Below are 17,408 nucleotides of genomic sequence, written 5' to 3'. Positions count from 1 at the left end.
TTCACATGGTATCCAGGAAAAAACATTTGTACTGTTAACTGTCAAACGTGATTAAACAGGTGGACGAGTAAATGTAGAAGCCGCCTTTTCAAAACTATTCAGTGTAAATCGGTTTCTAACATACTAAGTTGGTAATTAATTAAAGAAGATGATAGAATTATTTAATCTGAATGCAGGTCAATTTGTTTTTTAAAACACAAAAATGGCAGTGCAAGATCGAAACTACATTGTAAAAAACACGTTTTCAGCAGAGTTGACGCTTTGCACAGGGCGCATCGTGTTATCGTTCACGTTCAGACATTGTTCTGTCCACTGGAGGTTAGGATTTATCCAAGCCACCGTTTCGCTGTGTAGCATAATAATTTATTCAATCCGGTCACGTGATCAGCAACAGGGTATTCCCTCAAACCGAATCACGCACACGAAATTATTCCAACATCAGCAGCAACAGATCGCTCCGTACAAATTATGACAGAATCACGAATTCGACAAATCATTAGTCCCAGGTACAAGTCACCAACACACGCACAAACAAAAAGAAACAACAGAAAAACAACACAGAACAGGAACAACAAACTTATATATTATCTGGGTATAAAAGTTTCAGATTAGAAAAAGATGATTACGTAAGCAAAATGACGTCACAAATCTCGATGCCGTCTACGTGTGCACAAAACAGTGGAATAAGGATGATTGTTACGTCAGAAGCACACTGAAGAAGCGACCATTTCAGCTTTTTTTTGACGACAGTGGCCCGAAATGTGGCGACGAATCGAGAGAAGCCGCGAAAAAGGTGATTTCTTTTTTCTTTTTATTCTCTCGTTATCGCTGTTCTAGTTTTTGGAATTTTATAAAAAACAGAAATCAGTCCATTGCACTTTTTCCCAGTCACTTGAGGCGCGCGCAGTCACATGACCCACGTGGTGGCGCCACGCAGAAAAATCGCGCGATAGCGAAAACAAAAACTTAAGTGCTTGAATAATCACAACACACAACCGAAAAAACTCACTACAAAATGCTTTCTAACGAAAACAACAACAAAAAACAGAAAAATAAACTAATCCAACCATCGACCCAATCTTCTAAACACCCTGGCTAGTTACGTCAAAATCGTGGCTATTACGTCACCATTGGCATTGTGAAGTAATTATTTGTTGTCTTTTGCGACGTTGTGGAAGAACCAGTTAATTGATGTTGACCAGGCGTCGGTTAAAGCTTTGTTGAACTTGTTGCGAAATTGTTGAATCGCTTTTTCTTCTGTGAGATGAAGAGCTAAGGTTTCACGCAAATACTCCAAGTGGTTCTGGTGAAAAAACACAAATGTTTTTTTTCTCGGGTAAAAGTGTTTGAAGGAAACAAAGGACTGAATAAATAACTCTACCTTCTCAATATTCGTCAGTTTTGAAACAATTTTTTGTTTTATACGATATTGGTAATTTTTGGAGAAATATTGGCAATTTTTACTGGTAGTTTTTGCATGAAGTTAGTTTACAGATTAAGGGAGTCTTTTTATTGGATATTTTTTTGGGCAACACATCAGGGCAAACTGCTGCAGAAACTGGGCAAATCGAGCTACAACATCAATAGTGAAGTTATTTAAATCCAGTCAAGTCTAACAGTAAACAAAAAACTTTTGTAAAAAAACGGTTTCTTTGCGACACAAAAACTGACCAGGCTTAAACACAAACTAAAGCATTATGTTGTCACTTTTGAAATTGTGACGTCATAACCTACCAGTGACGTAAGCTCGGGAAGTCCAGAGTGAAGCATAAGTGCGAACAAAGTAATGAAGAGATGCCCCTTTTTCCTCAGAATGCAAAAGGCACGGTCGCACAACTGCCAATCAAACAAACATTTACTAAACATTTTGAAATGTTCACCAGATTAGTATACGTTACAGATATTAGTAGCAAGAAACCAAAAGTTACGTTCCCAATTCGTTTGTCGTTTATAAGCTTTACATTCAGAAGTCATATACTTCACGCAAAAACACATATTCAAAATCATCTTCAGCAATTTATGGATGGTTTTTAGTTAAAACCAACCTTTCTGAAATATTGAAATTCCTCCTTTGCATTTGTCTTCCCTTTGTTTATGACGTGGACAAAGTCGTGGGCAAGAACGAAAGGAACCCTCTCCCGTTTGATCCCGTATTTCGACTTAAAGTTACCGAGAATGTGACCGAAATCGATGTGAAAGAGCTGCCACAAAGAAAGTAGATTGTTGATTATGACGTCACGCTGTGTGTGATATTACAAACAAAAAATCAATGTACAGTTCAAGGTGAAATGGTTTAAATAATGTGATACCTTGATAATTAAAAGAAACCCTTCTAATGACTAAGATTGCAAATTATGACGTCAAAGATCTAAGAAACGATAGTCTAATTACCCCCTAAAAAAACTCAAGTCACCCTTCAAGGGGTAATAAACCGGGGTACAAAAAACACCCACCTGTCCTTTTTCTCTGACCATAATATTGTCAGAGTGTCGGTCTCCAACCCCCAACACATAAGTCGCTACACAATATCCAGCACAAGAATAAGTGAAGTTCTCAATTGCCTGGTCCAACCTGAAACAATAATAAGGCAAAAATGATAACCCGTTTCTAGTTAAAGTTCAAGGCATTGTGGATAATCATGAGCACGATGATACGATTAAACAATTCAACACTACGACATAATTCACTCGAAAAATATTTCAAATGCACAAAACAGTCGCAAACTCTTACGACATGCAAAGTTTTTTATTTCACATTAAACATAGCAAAAAAACATTTTCCTAAATGTCGAATTTTTGTGTAAAGAAAAAAATTCTTACTCTGGTTTCGTTGGATTTTTGTCTTCAATCCACTCGAATAAAGTTTGATGACGAAACGCCGAATGCATTTTTCCCGTCTTGCTCTTCTGAATATTTGCTATCGTGTTGGATTCTGTCACAACCTGTTCATAGAGATCGTATTAAACCACTGACGTGTTACATAGAAATCTTACAAATGCAATAACTTAAAAAATCATAAAGTAAACGATAGCATCATGGTGATTTATTTTGCTTCATTAGAACATATTTTTTAGTTTTTTTAGTGTTTTAAATTATGACACAGTTCGAATTTATGTGGCATCTAAGTAGCAACTAAAATTGCTCACAAAAGAACTAAAAACGTATAGGAACATGTTTTTAGCCTGAAATTCCCAACGTATTTAACTGCAAGCAATGACGTCATACCTCGATCATTCCAGATATTCCGCCGGTCGCTAGGCAACCATATGGTATCATGCGAAGGTCAAGTCCATCAGCTTTCCACAACATGTCCATGATGGAAATAATTTGAAGCGTCAGCATATCTTGACGTAAATCTGTTACAACAAGGAAACTAAAATAAATTTATTGTTAAATTTAATTACAGTAAACCTCGGTTAAACCGGATTCGGTTAATCCGCATCTTCGCCTAATCTGGACAAATTTTTGGGTCCAAACGGGTCCGGATTAACCGAGGTTTAATGTAAATGCTCTTTTAAAATTCAAAGGAGTTTCTGTTTTGTTTCTACTTTTAATCTAAATGTCATTGTTTTGTGCGGATTGCAGTAAATAACATTCAATTACAATGGTAGACAAAAAGTTTGTTTAAACTCCCCTCGCAAAGTTAAGCTTTTCAAAAGTACTGGAACGTATTTAACCTGACAAAAAATGTGAAACAAAAAGAGTTCATGTAGAGCTGGTAAAACGGACGTTTACTTTTTTTACTTCTTTTTTTTAGTTGGAGGTGAGCTATTAAGTTTAAAAATAGGCGAAAATTTATATATTGGACCATTGAGACACATTTAGAGTCTGAAACTAAAGTTTTACTTTTACAACGCATATATGTTATACAAGCCTGAAAACTGGAAAAAAGAATCAAAATTTCTAGCAAAAACTTATTTGTGTCTGAAACCCAAAAAACATTTTAATTGTTAAATTGATTAGAGAAATGGCTGCCTCCTACCGTCTCCGTTTTTGTATATCACACTCCTGTGTTTCTGAACTGTTTCTTCTGCATCTTGGAAAACAAGCCACAGTGGTCGCATCTTACTGTTCATCACTTTCATCTTTTCAATGCTAAAATCAATGACACTATTTTCAACTTTTCCATTTTCTTAATAACCAGTTTTGCACGAAAAGCATATGTTTGATTTGTTTGTTTGTTTTGTTTTTTTCCGAATTATTTTCTAAATTTTATTACGAAACAGATTTTTAACAACAATTTAAGTGCAAACGGTTTAAAATGTGTTTGAATGATAATTTTGTCAATGCTCAAACAATTAAATCCTTTGCTTCGTTCATCTGCATTCTAGCATATTCCAAACGTGACGAGCATGTGTGAATCGAACCCATTTTGCAAAACTTCTACTGCATACAAGTTTTACTTACATAGGTTTGCCGAGAAGAACATTCGGTTCAAGAGGATCTTCGAAATAACTTAAAGCTTCAGCAAACGATTCCTGGTTTGCTGTTTCCTGTAAAGCTTTTCTCGCACGAACTTTTACGTCTTTTTGACTAAACTCCTGACTTTTCACCTAAAAACAACGAAGGGTAATAGTTAAAGATTCAGTAATACAAAAATCGTACAAAGTCAGATAAAACAAACGTCCGCAAGTGTTTAATTTTTTTTAAACATCTTTTCACAAAATAAAGAATATATATTTTTTAATTTACTGGGAAATTTTTTGAAAAAACTTCGATATAATTCATATTAAAAAAAGATTTTTTTTACATATATCGATAAATTAAAACTGAATGCCTGTTACCAGAAAATAAAAAAAAGTACACAAATACCCTGGGCAACAGAATTGTTTTCAATACAAAATTAACTGTGTAGATAAGTATGTGTGTTTGCCAATAAACGGTGTACGACTTCATATATTTTTAAGTTTACAATCTATTGTTAACAGCAATTTGCTGTGTCCATTTAAAAAAAATTGCTGTGTCCATTATATTTCCCGAGTCTTTGGTGGCTTAAATCACATGCTACAAATGCTAATTTAAAACACTTTGAAAGAAAATACAAGTAACAAAAACAAATTATATGCAGTAAACATTGGTCTCATGGGACTTACTCTTTCGTTCAGTGCTCTCATCTTGTTTAGAGCGTCAAACTGTTTGTACAACATCTTCATATGTGGTATGTTTCCGTATAAATAAGCTTCCAGTATAAGGGAGAAACGTAGGTTGAGGGTAGTGTTGGTAATCTCGGCCCTGTTGAAAATGTTTTAACACTTTTTACCAGTTATATTTTAAACCTTGAGTAATTTATAAAAACGACAGGCTTAATAAAGGCGTACCACCGAAACAAGCCGTTCTCCCAAGCATCCCAACACATGACAAGACATCGGTCAGTCAAATTAAGTCTGTGGTGGGAATTAAACCCACGACAAGAGAATGATAAACAAATAACTTATCTTTGATTCTTATTATCTATGCAAAGAATATGAAAGAAAATACTTTTACGCAGTTTCTTGGTTGTGACTTTTTGGGGTCGGGTTCGGCCGTAAGTGTGAATAAAAACAATCTTGACGCAGGCCTGATTTTACGCTAGGTTCCTTTTGTACCGCAATCTCAGCCACTTACAGACCTAATTTAGACTAATTTAAGTTGGTTTCGGGCTTTTTTGACCTTGATGCCAGTGGAGACAAAACCCAGTCAAATTGGGATTTGAACCAATGACCTATGGTACAGGTGCACTACAAGTATACCGTCATTAAGTTGGAAACAAACAAACCTGAGATGCCAGAACAAGAAATGTCCAATCTTTCTATTGTTCCAAGCTCTCTCAAGCAGGAACCGAACAAGACTGCTGTTCAAATACGAGTCGAACTTGAGAACTTGGACAAGTTGCATCAGATAACTCTGCAATTCATCGTCTCTGCAAGAAGATGAAGGGTTAAGTTTATTGTTTTACGGCAAAAACACTAAAGTTCATGTTTTAAGGTACAACATTATTTAAAAACTACTGCAATAGTGTTTTGGACAAATATAATTTTAAGTGGTGAATATTTTGGAGGCGAGTTTTTGATTTACAAACATTCTGACATAAACTGGACAAAACAATTCGTTTTTTTAAAATATTGGTGGACATTTTATATGTGTTTTTTCTCCGGAAAAAATATTTTGAGAAACACTGGTCTTCACCATCCATACAAGCTATCACCAAATCCAATTTACCTTAATTGTTTGAGACATCGCACAGCAAAATCGCGGACTTTTTCATCAGCGAACTGACCATCCAGAAGTTCCATAGCTCTGTCTGGTTCCAATGGAGGCCATGCACCCAACATCGCTTGTGCCTGTGATGTCATAGTACAACATTGCTCGTTAATAATGAACCCAATCAGGAGAAAAAAATTTATATCAAACATTCAACCGTATCAAGAAGTCAAACTTTGAAAAATTCAAGCGGGAAAACAGTTTTTAAACGTCCATGTTGTGTAATTCATGCAGCCGCAGTACTAAATAGAATCAAACTACAAACGTTACTTTAGTTTCCTCCTATACACGAACTTGCATTAAAAACGAACGAAACACATGTAAAAATGTTAACCAATGTTGTTTAATAATTTGCTGTTGAAGACTTATGTATGTATTTGGGAAAATTCGTTACGGGATTTTCAAGGTGTTTTGTAGATTTAGTTTTGCACAAAGATTTTTTTACCAGTGCCACATTCTTGTAGTTGTTCCACTTCACTGCGCACAGCACTTTCGACAAAGCTTCAGGCCAATTCTCCCTACAATCCAAGCGGAGATACCTAGAGAAACACAACAACAAACTAGAAGGGTGGCTTTCTGATATACTTCCATTTTATATATTCTATACGATATTTATCAATTTACTATACACATCATTTGATCTACACATATGATTGTTTTTGTAAACAAAAACTAATGGGTCCCCACGCGCGTGTTTGTGCAGATTTACGGTAAACAAATGTTGCGGTAATTTTTAGATTCTTAAGGACGAATTTGTAAAAAGCATTAACCTAACAATAAAAAAAATTTGTTCGTATTCTTTTTGCACTATTATTGTCATAGAATTACAAAAACATTAAAAAAGAACGAAACAAATACTTTAATTTAATCTCTTGCTTTGACCTAGATATTGTCGTCCAAGGTCGGGTTTTAAACACATTTTTTTCTAGAAAGCTGTAACAGTTGTGTTACAGACACTTTAAATTAAAAAGCAATTTGCTACAAGTGTACACATAACAAATTGTTTTTCATTTAACTTTGTTTCGCAAGACCATTGACCTGTAGTAACCTCTCAGGGTGCACACGCCAATTGACTGTTTGGCCTATTGACACCGTTTTCAATAGCACGCCGTCCTTACTGTTCAACAACACTGTTTAACCTAATTTATACATGCCTTGATTATTGATTCCTAAATCGATTGCAAAAAAACGCTACGTTATGACGAAAGAAAGTTCCGAACTGTGTTAGTAATACCTACTAGTTGACCTTAAGTAACCCGTGGTCATGCGGCGGCCAACCTGACAACGAGCATTTAGAAAAACACTTAGCTTGCAAAAATGTCAAGTTTATTTTTTCATCTTTATTTTGATTAACAAGTTTTGCTTGACATATACGAAACCGAAGCACGCTTATTAGGTTTAAATCACGTCATAGGTGTGAAACCTTTGCCAAAACTGAAAATGTGAGTGATAACTTAATAAAACGAAATAGCATTGCTGTGCAAAACAGCTGATTTCTGATCACCGAAACGACGTCTTGTAAAACGTCTGTCCGACGTCAAGCTGAGCCCTCCTGCTATCGTAAACCATTGAGCTACTCTCTTGGGACTTCTGCCTACAGTGCCTTTCTTGACCAAACGAGCGTTAGACACATTTACGTTTCGGGGGCCTGTGGGTGAACCGCTGGGTAATTCGGGGTCAAACTTCAGGTGGACCAAGTTTGGATTAATATCTAACATATGTCCAAATTTCAATAAATTTAAAGCACTCTTTCTTTACCAAACGAGCGTTACAAACCAGCGTTAAAAATTTTACGTTTCGGGGACCTGTGGGTGAACCGCTGGGCAATTTAGGGTCAAACTTCAGGTGGACCAAGTTTGGATTAATATCTAACATATGTCCAAATTTCAATAAATTTAAAGCACTCTTTCTTTACCAAACGAGCGTTACAAACCAGCGTTAAAAATTTTACGTTTCGGGGGCCTGTGGGTGAACCGCTGGGTAATTTGGGGTCAAACTTGAGGTGGACCAAGTTTGGATTAATATCTAACATATGTCCAAATTTCAATAAATTTAAAGCACTCTTTCTTAACCAAACGAGCGTTACAAACCAGCGTTAGACAGAAAAAAGAAAAAAAAAAAAAATACGGACAAAAACAATATGTGTCCCCTTCAGGGAAGGGGACCCATAATTAACTTGACCGACTGACGATTTGTTACGTGCAAGGGTAGGCGAGACAGCAACAACACTAGAATCAAGCAGTTTAGGTCAAATGTAGGAATCGTTTTGCAACATTACAACAACAAAATAATCTATACTTGTTCATGGCAGTAACAAAGTCTGCCATGACTAGATGGAAATTTCAAGGAGCCCCACTTCGAAAAGTAATGGATTTGTTTACAAAAAGCAATGAGAACTTTAAAAAAGAAGTTGGAACATTTCATTATCTGTATAGTACAGCGGTTTGCAACCTTTTTGCTTTGCGGACCCTTTTCCATGCTGTAAGCTAACTGCGGACCCTGTTGAACGTTTAGGTATGTTTTGTCATTTTTTATTAAAAAGCAACAAATACACGGTGCATAAAATACCAACCGCGTTTAGGACCAAAATTTGACCCCCTCGCGGACCCCCGGTTGAGAACCACTGTGCTAGTACAACATGAAGGGGGCATTGGGATTCGAAACCACTACCCTGCGATTATCTCGGGGTTTGTACATCACAATAAAACTTACCACAACAAATTCTTGTCGTTGTCGAAGAGATCATCAAACCGATCTTTCTCCACGATTGCGGCAAGTTGAGCAATGTGCGATTTTGAAGGACTTGGATAAATTGAACTGGAGCTTGTCGAAGTTTCAAATGCGGCCTGTTCCAAAACCTTAACAACATAATAAAGTTAGATACAGCAATGCAAAAAGTCATTTAGCACCGCCCTAAGTTTAAGTGAGTATGCAACTATTTTGGGGACGAAAGTTTATACATTGTTAAGAAATGTCAAAAGTGTCCCAGGACTTGCATTCTATGCCAGGCAAGGGGGTCATGGTTCCTATTACATTTATAAATATATAAAAGGCCACACACCTTTTCTTGTGGAGGATACTGAACCAGCGGATTTCTGTCATATTCGGGCAACAGTATTTCCAGGAAAGGAGCTTGTTCTGTGTCGGGATTCATTGTAACGCCTCCTCGCGGATGAAGATTGTTGGAATCAACGTTTTCAGGCCACAACCAACAGTGTAAACGGTACTGCGACGTCACAATAGGGTTTGTTTAAATGCGTGGTATAGATTTTTGAATGATGCAAAGTTGTAAGACGTGTTATATTGACAATTTAGCATAGGATTTAACAAAAAAGTAAAATATATTGTACTTGTTTGTAAAGTAGGGTGCAAATAAGGTCTTATTTAACAAACCACTCGGTAAAAAAACGCACATACATTTTAAAACATTTAAAAACGTTTATAATTACATTTTTAAAAGGGTAACTTGCTTGTTGGTGCAAAACCCTAACTTAACCACATCTAAACAATAAATCCACTTATGCTAATCCACTTACCAAGCCTGTTTTGAGATTGGCTTTGAAATCAAACATTGTCATGTTGACGTAAGCAATAGGAGTTGCATTGTTGTGCATAGAATTTTTCTGGTTGTTATCCTGTAAAGAATATAAAACTTGACTAAAAATAGCAGACTACTTGAAAAAAAAATGCAAACAAACCTACAAAAAACTATAAAAAAAACAATCAAGAAAATGATAAAGCTAGTGTCATATTTAATCATAAACATTACTGCCAAGGTACTGGTATATAGAATACATCGTTCAGACGTCTGCACCAGTATCTTGGCAATGATGTTTATGATTCAATTACTTTTCAATCATAGTGTTCCTAGTGTCATATTAATAATAAATTTGATTTGATTTTATTTTTATATTTTCATTAACCGCTTTAAGAGTAAGTTTCTCATTTTTGAGTAACATTTGTTGCTTGTCAAATTTCAAATACCCTAATTTTACGTCATTTCGTTGGGACGAAATAATATGAAAAAGGTCGTGAAAGTTTTTTTAGATGAAAACTCAATTGAGTCACCTTCTTTTTTGTGGTGGCGCTTTTAGTCTTGGTTTTGCTCATTGTGCAGATTGTGATGCAAAGTTTGGAGTTCCTGGGCAAGTTACATGTGTTCGTGTCGAAAAAACAAACTTCGTCCCAATCAAATTCACCGCCTAAAACGAAATAAAAACCGGTCACTGTGTGGCGCAATAGAGCTAAAGGTTTGCGAAACAAAAATTCAAGGTGATGCAGGTTAAGTTGTTTAACTTTGTTTGGTAGAAACCAACAAATAAAGTTAAAATATGTTTTGTTCAGAATTGAAGCAAAAGTTTGTACACTTAATTAGGAACGATTTCTTACGTTGATTTCCATCGCTTAAACAAGTGTTTTAAACTCAACCAGCTTTTTGGCAGTTTGTGAGAAGAATAAATTACATACCTGTCATTTCCTTCTTTGGTTCTTTTGTGTAAACGGTCGGACACAAAGCTTCAGTTCCGTGGTAGACTCCAACGTGTACGACAAGCTGTGAAAAATAATACTTTGGAGTAAAATACATGCATTTCGCTTTCGGAAACCTGCCCTGAAGTCCTTAAAACCGGCAAACGAGTGCGCTATAACCTAAAAAGTCATGTACACACAAAAAATATGTACAAAAATAAATCTGTATGTGATCGCGTTAATTTCTTTTTTCCTTTGTTTATCGTGCACTGTACTACGCGCATTCAGTGTTAAGAAGGCGCATTGTATAGGACGTCGAAACGTTGGTACAAAAAGTCAATTGCCAGAAGAGCTCTATAAGGTTTATGTATTTGTATCAATGTATAACTTGAAAATACACAGTCTTGGAAGCATAATGCAATGGTTTAGAAACTTTAGATAACAATTCACTCCGTCAAAATCAAAGCAACATTTTCCGCTATCTTGCGCAACGCGGTTGGGTTTTAAAACAACAATCTGCGGTTTAACTTTTTTAAATAAGCTATTGCTGCCAGGTATTTGGTTTATAGAGCTCTTCTTGCAATTGCATTGTTGTACCGACGTTTCGACGTCCTATAAAGGTCGCTTTCATAAAAGTAAATAACACTGAATGTACGTTCTATAGTACAGTGCACGATAAACAAAGGAAAAAATAATTAATCAAAAGCATGTCACAATGCAACGAAACCTGTATAGGACGTCGAAACGTCGAAACAAAAATACAATGGCCAGAAGAGCTCTATACAGTTCACTTTTTTGTATTCGGATTTTTTAGCAACGTGGAGAAAACGCACGAACCTTTTTGTTGTTTTCGATGTTGGCGTTGATGTTTCCAGCTCTAAGAACTCTCACACTGAACTGCATGTCAAGCTGCCACAACGAGCAGGTTTGACGACGTTTGTCAGGCACGGGAGGAGCGTAGTTCCCCTGGTTTATTTCAATATATCTTGTGAGTTTGTAAAAAAACTTCCCACGCCAATGAGATGGTTAAATTAACTCGGATTATTTTCAGTTGCTTGCATAACACCAAGTATTTGAGTGCCACAGAACTAGGAACAACTGGTAAATATCGTTAAAATTGGAAACACATTATAACATTTACTAGCGTTGAAAAGGTAATACCTTTAAAGGGGCCACTTCACAACCGTTTTGGGGTAAAAAGGTGTAATATTACATTGTCTTTTCATTCACGTTTGTTTCGAACATGTGACACTTGAGCAATAACTATTTAAAACTGGCATCAATACGTTTTGTATGTGGTCACAGGTACGATCTATAAACAGCAACACATGCGGAAATACCTACTCTAAGTCTCAGAAAAGGTTGTGCTAGCGCTTGTTATGTTGCACAGCCAGCACAGTAATTTATTATTTACACGCCTGTACAATGTTTTTCAACAACTTGGGGTAAAAGCGACATTAGGTTTGTCATGGACTGTATTAAATGCAAAACTAATTTATACACACTACATTATTTTAGGGTCTTTACAAAAATGTTAGAATTACCTCATTTCTGCGATATAATGTCAGGTGGTCTCAGGTCACAACAGTTATGACGTCACTATCAATGGCCTATGACGTCATAGTGACGGAACAGCGGTAAATTTACTTACTGGTTGGACTTGAATTCCGGGGTGGCTCTCTGGTAGTAATTTTCTCACCGAAGCGACATGAAGCATTGTGAGGATAGGCGGGGGTTGGGGAGGGGGTAAATTCGCTTTTTCCCTTTTGGCAACCATAGCGCTTCGAAGACACTGTGACCAATAACATATGTTAATTAAACAAAATGCAGTGTTCATTAAACTATTTAGACCATGGATGGTTTATCTTATCTTCCAATCTTTTTAAAGGACGTTTAGCCAGAATGTCAACATAACAAGCACCAAAAAAATTAAAAATGGGTTGAATTCATGCTTGAAATTCTAAAATGTAATTGTTTGAAAAACAAAAAACAAATTTGCAATGAAACGACTGAAAATTCCTACACACAATAACATAAAAAATTGTCAGTACAAGACCTAAAACCATTTAAATGTTTAAACACATATAAATAATATATGAATACAATTGTTACGAAACTGGATGTGGCATAGAGTCATCAAATTGTGTACTGTGATGAAACAATAAGTCTACAGGTAAACCTCTATACCATTTCCAAACATGTGGTTTTGTGCCAGCTGTTGTTTTGACAAAAAACAAAGCTGCTTTATACCTTGTATATATCCATACATTAAAATACAGACATTTTAACGATCACTGTTGTCATTATTAGCCCTACTGTCACGCAACTGTTTTGTGTTTAATCAAGTGTTTGTGTTGTTTGGCTGCTTGGTAGCTTGGTTGAATGTATTTGGTGTTTTTCAGCCACAAATATTCACTAAATAGAATGCATGACACACTTTAGACCAGTTATTCCAAATTTTTTCATGCTTTTGCCTAGTACTTCAAGTCTTCAATACACAAAGTAGTTTGTAAATTTGTTTTAGTAATAGATATAAGTTCAAAGTAAAGCCTCATCGCATACATTCATTGCCACTTACAAAAATAACTCGAAAAAAGCATTGTTGAAAAGGTAATTAATAGGGATGCGCCGCGCCGAGCCGAGCCAGAACCCGAGTACTCGGTACCGAGCATCGCTGTTTTTAATGCTCGGTGCTCGGCCGAGCAGTTGCACAAACTGACCCGAGCGTCAAATTTGCATATTCATGCCCTGCTGACATACGTAACTATTGTTCTAAAGGGTGTCTATGAACAAAAACGATTGATTTTTTTAATGTATTAGATGGTGGAAAAACGCGTACCTTATGGGTATGTACAGCTTAATAAAACACCGCCGGTGACGTAAGAGACCTTGTAGAGCTAAAACGTAGAAAGGGGATTTTTTGTGACGTCATAATGCACCGAGCGTGCTCGGCCGAGCACCGAGCATTAAAGTGAGATGCTCGGTGCTCGACCAAACAGAACATTTGCAGTTTTGGCACATCCCTAGTAATTATCATACGCTCACCTTAAACATGTAAATTTGGTAATTGCCAACAATGAATTCTTTTCCATCTGACTTTAACACATAATCATCAGGATTAGTGGAAGGAAGGTTAGACTTTGCTTTCTGGTCCCACGTTTGAATTGCTTCACTAATTAGGTCAAATGTGAACCATTGGGGGTTGACTTTGATAGTGTATGAGTTCTGAAATAAACGTTTAAAAAGAATTTTAGTTAAAACTGGTCCAAGTTGCATGAAATCTAGAGCATTTATATATATAAATCATTATTAGATATATGTGTGCAATAAATTATATACTGACAAGACATCGGGTCAAAAATTCTTCAACCATGTATATTATTAAATAATGTGCTGGGGTATTACATCTACTTCGTTTGCATGATTTTAGAAAAGCTTTGAATCTGTCGAAAACATATTTACCATGTCTAACGCCTTTTGAAACATGCAATGTCCAACTATCACAACATTTGTTTTTTTTGAAACATTTACTATACATGTACCAGCAAAAATTGATAGGGTTATAATCAATTTCTTTTCAGCGGTTTTGTACACATATATATATGTTTATAAAAGATAATTCAAAATTTGAAGTAGTTTTCTGAATTGACCAAGCTGATTTAACTAAAACCAAATTTAATTGAAAAATTTGAATGCTTTTGCAGGCTACAAAATATGCCAGGAGATAGTAAAACAAAAAACAAATTTGTTTAAAAGCGATTTGTTTCGGTTTGTGTAAAGGCCCTAAGGTCAAAATACAATTTTACATTTAGTGTTCAAACAGAAAAGAGAAAGTGGTTGAGAACACAAGGACAAAAACAGGAAGTTACTAGTTGTAGTGGAAAGAAATTTGACACCTGTTATTCCACTACCCACCTACTAAGGCTTACATTTTGTAATAAACAACTATAAAAAGACTTCAAATTTTTCCAAATTTAAGTATTTTTATGTGACACATTTGTAGAAACTTAGTATTGAATGTGTCCCACAAGAAGTAAGAAGTAAAGTTTATTTTTACCAACAGATGAAAGCTTCACCTTAAATTTGCCAAATTTGCAAAAAAACTACCAGTACAACATATGTATATATTTACATATATTTAACCATTAAGCCCAAATGTAGTCCTTGTTTGAAAAAAAGACACAAAATGTGTCTAATGTTTTCCAAATATTTACTTCGTTGGTGAGAATGTATGTATGCAATGCAACATACTTGTAAAGAAGGCTCAACTTAACACTGATATGAATGGCCTTTTCTTACACAATACTTATTTCAACACACTTAACAAGTTTGGTTTGCTAATAACTGTTCGGCATAAATGCTTTGGGAAGTAAATGGGGCAAAAGTAAAAACTAAACAATTAACATTTCTACTTACATCTGTGTTCTCGTATTTGAGCTGGATGAGACCATAGTCTCTTCGGGTGTGAGTTTTTTCATTTAGATGTGGAATGATAGTAGGAGGGTAGTGGTTCTCAAGAAGAACCTGAAAATTTACAAACTGTAATTTGCATAGCCCCAAACATTACAAAAATTCTAAAGCAATGTAACTAGAAAAATGTTCCACACTATCATGCATTGAAAAATTATAATTTAAGCTGTTATTAACAGAAAAACATGTTTACGACAGCTCCGTTAGTCAGCTGTCAATTAGACAGCCTGCTACGGACGAGTTATTTCCTGCATAGCACAATGCAGTTGAAATAAAATCAAACAAGGAAATGAAACAGAATCGAAGTATTGAAAAACAATTAGTCTGCAGCATAGACACTGAGCATATGGAAAAACAAACACCCTGCATTGCTTACCGACTACAAACAAACTTAAACCATCATTGAATTATATATATATTACATTTTGTAAACAGTTTTTGCAGAAACAAATACGTACAAAAGTTAGGTAAACTTAAAAAAATAGAATAACAAGGTATTTTGACTTAAATCCTGTGTATACAACTTTATGATTTTTTAACAAAATATTTATGTTTGTAAGAATACTTACACTGGTTATTAACAGTTTGAGTTCAAACTAAAATTTTTGATTTGTAATAAATTTTCTCTTAATATCACTACATGGTTTTAGCAATTCAGCATGACACAAAACTACAACTTTCTGACAAAAATTGTAAAAAAACATTTTATACCTTCCAATGTAATGAACTCCTCCGTATTGAAACTTTAATTGCTTCTTCTCTCATTTCTTTTCGGAATGCTCGTGACTCTGCATCAACATTGAGATCATTCTCATCTAAAAACAAAACAATATCATTTATTATCAAAATTGTACATGAGAAAATAATATAGTGTTTGGAACATGTGTAAACTTGTTTCCATCTTAAACAAATTAATGCAAAGTTACTTAACGCTTACTTAACGCTAAGTATTATATATTACCTTGCAAAGCACCCTTTTGCTTATGTGATGTTAAAATAAAAGCAAATAAAAATATATGCACTGTCATAATTTTCAGCAAGGGACAATCAAAGAAGCATTTGAACTCCTACTAAATATGCAATGAATTTATACATTATTTAAAGTTTTATCTAGTTCAGCAACAACAAATACTTTTTAGGATCCAGTCTGCAATGTCAGACAAAAAAAACTTGTTGTTCACAAGAACAATAAAATTGCTTCCATAAACAGAAAGTACATGACCTAGACACCACTGGCAAGTTGGTAAACATCATGTGATCAACAGAATTCAGAAAGAAACACAGCAGCTAATTAAAGATGGCTTGATCAGGTTTTACTTGATATGTTCATTAAATGTTGAAAACATTGGGGAAAAACAAATCACTTTGAGACATGATAAGTTAAAGGTCATGACCCCAGGAAGATCAATAAGCAAGGGTCAGTGGTGTAAAGTTATATGTTAGTTGCTGTCATCCTACATTGTTTTTCTGTTTCCACTAAAAGCCTTTTGCTTGGATACAAAATATTTTATTGTTTTATTGCTGCAGTACATCATTTTAAAACATCTGGTGTTTATGTGTAAATACATGCTGCAACCAAAGGTGCTCATTGCAACAAAATTCAAGCTACTGCGAAGTGTTTAGTACACACAAAAGAAAAACACAGCAATGGTAATACTCTTTTCAGGGTTAAATCAGGACATCATTGCAACAACACTCTTGCAGACATATAATTGTTTATGATTTGTTGCCTAGCTGTAAACAATGTTAGTATATGTCTGACATGTAGGTCGATTGAAAAAACATACTTTACAAGGTAACGAATTTGAGAAAACTGTGTGAAAATTTGAGAAAAACACTGTTTTGTGAACAACATAATGCACCGAATTTAGGTGGTGTGTTAATTATGCAAATAATTTTATTTTGGCAAGGACAATATATAACACACATAAACTTACTTTTAATGCCAGCCAACTGGTGTATCTCATGAATAATTCTCTTTTCTTCAATATTTCCCTGTGACTGAATCAATTTCAGAACTGGCAATTCATGAATAAGGTCAAACTGAAAAAAAATGTTATTTGTTAACCTCGTGATTATTGTGTTTGTACATACACAAGACATAGTGACCCAGCATCTTGAAAAAAACAATCTGATATTTTCTCAGGGTAAACATAGTTGTTTTGTTTGTAGTATGTACAGCACATAAATTTCAGGTTGTTGAAAAAAATCTGCTAAATTTGCCGTTGGGTG

The 17,408-nt window shown here is 35.2% G+C and overlaps 1 protein-coding gene across 1 annotated transcript in view; it reads right to left on the bottom strand.

Annotated features, from left to right (window-relative positions):
• Positions 1-341: 341 nt before the first annotated feature.
• LOC145228940 (phosphatidylinositol 4,5-bisphosphate 3-kinase catalytic subunit delta isoform-like) overlaps positions 342-17,408 on the bottom strand; it is a gene marked incomplete in the record, with an annotated part of 18,141 nt that continues 1,074 nt past the window's right edge. The window contains 23 exon segments of the mRNA XM_080094165.1: positions 342-1,303; positions 1,735-1,836; positions 2,046-2,201; positions 2,454-2,571; positions 2,820-2,941; positions 3,225-3,355; positions 3,982-4,094; positions 4,407-4,552; positions 5,093-5,231; positions 5,755-5,898; positions 6,198-6,319; positions 6,685-6,778; positions 8,952-9,097; positions 9,301-9,465; positions 9,776-9,874; positions 10,308-10,441; positions 10,707-10,791; positions 11,544-11,672; positions 12,358-12,498; positions 13,752-13,931; positions 15,123-15,230; positions 15,888-15,991; positions 17,114-17,219. Coding sequence (XP_079950291.1) covers positions 1,148-1,303; positions 1,735-1,836; positions 2,046-2,201; positions 2,454-2,571; positions 2,820-2,941; positions 3,225-3,355; positions 3,982-4,094; positions 4,407-4,552; positions 5,093-5,231; positions 5,755-5,898; positions 6,198-6,319; positions 6,685-6,778; positions 8,952-9,097; positions 9,301-9,465; positions 9,776-9,874; positions 10,308-10,441; positions 10,707-10,791; positions 11,544-11,672; positions 12,358-12,498; positions 13,752-13,931; positions 15,123-15,230; positions 15,888-15,991; positions 17,114-17,219 — 2,940 coding nt within the window.

This window comes from Phallusia mammillata, chromosome 5 (genome assembly GCF_965637545.1).
Source record: "Phallusia mammillata chromosome 5, kaPhaMamm4.hap1.1, whole genome shotgun sequence".
In the NCBI taxonomy this organism is placed as follows: Eukaryota; Metazoa; Chordata; class Ascidiacea; order Phlebobranchia; family Ascidiidae; genus Phallusia; species Phallusia mammillata.
The sequence above is the reverse complement of the archived record's forward strand: the minus strand, read 5'-3'. Positions and strand labels throughout refer to the sequence as shown.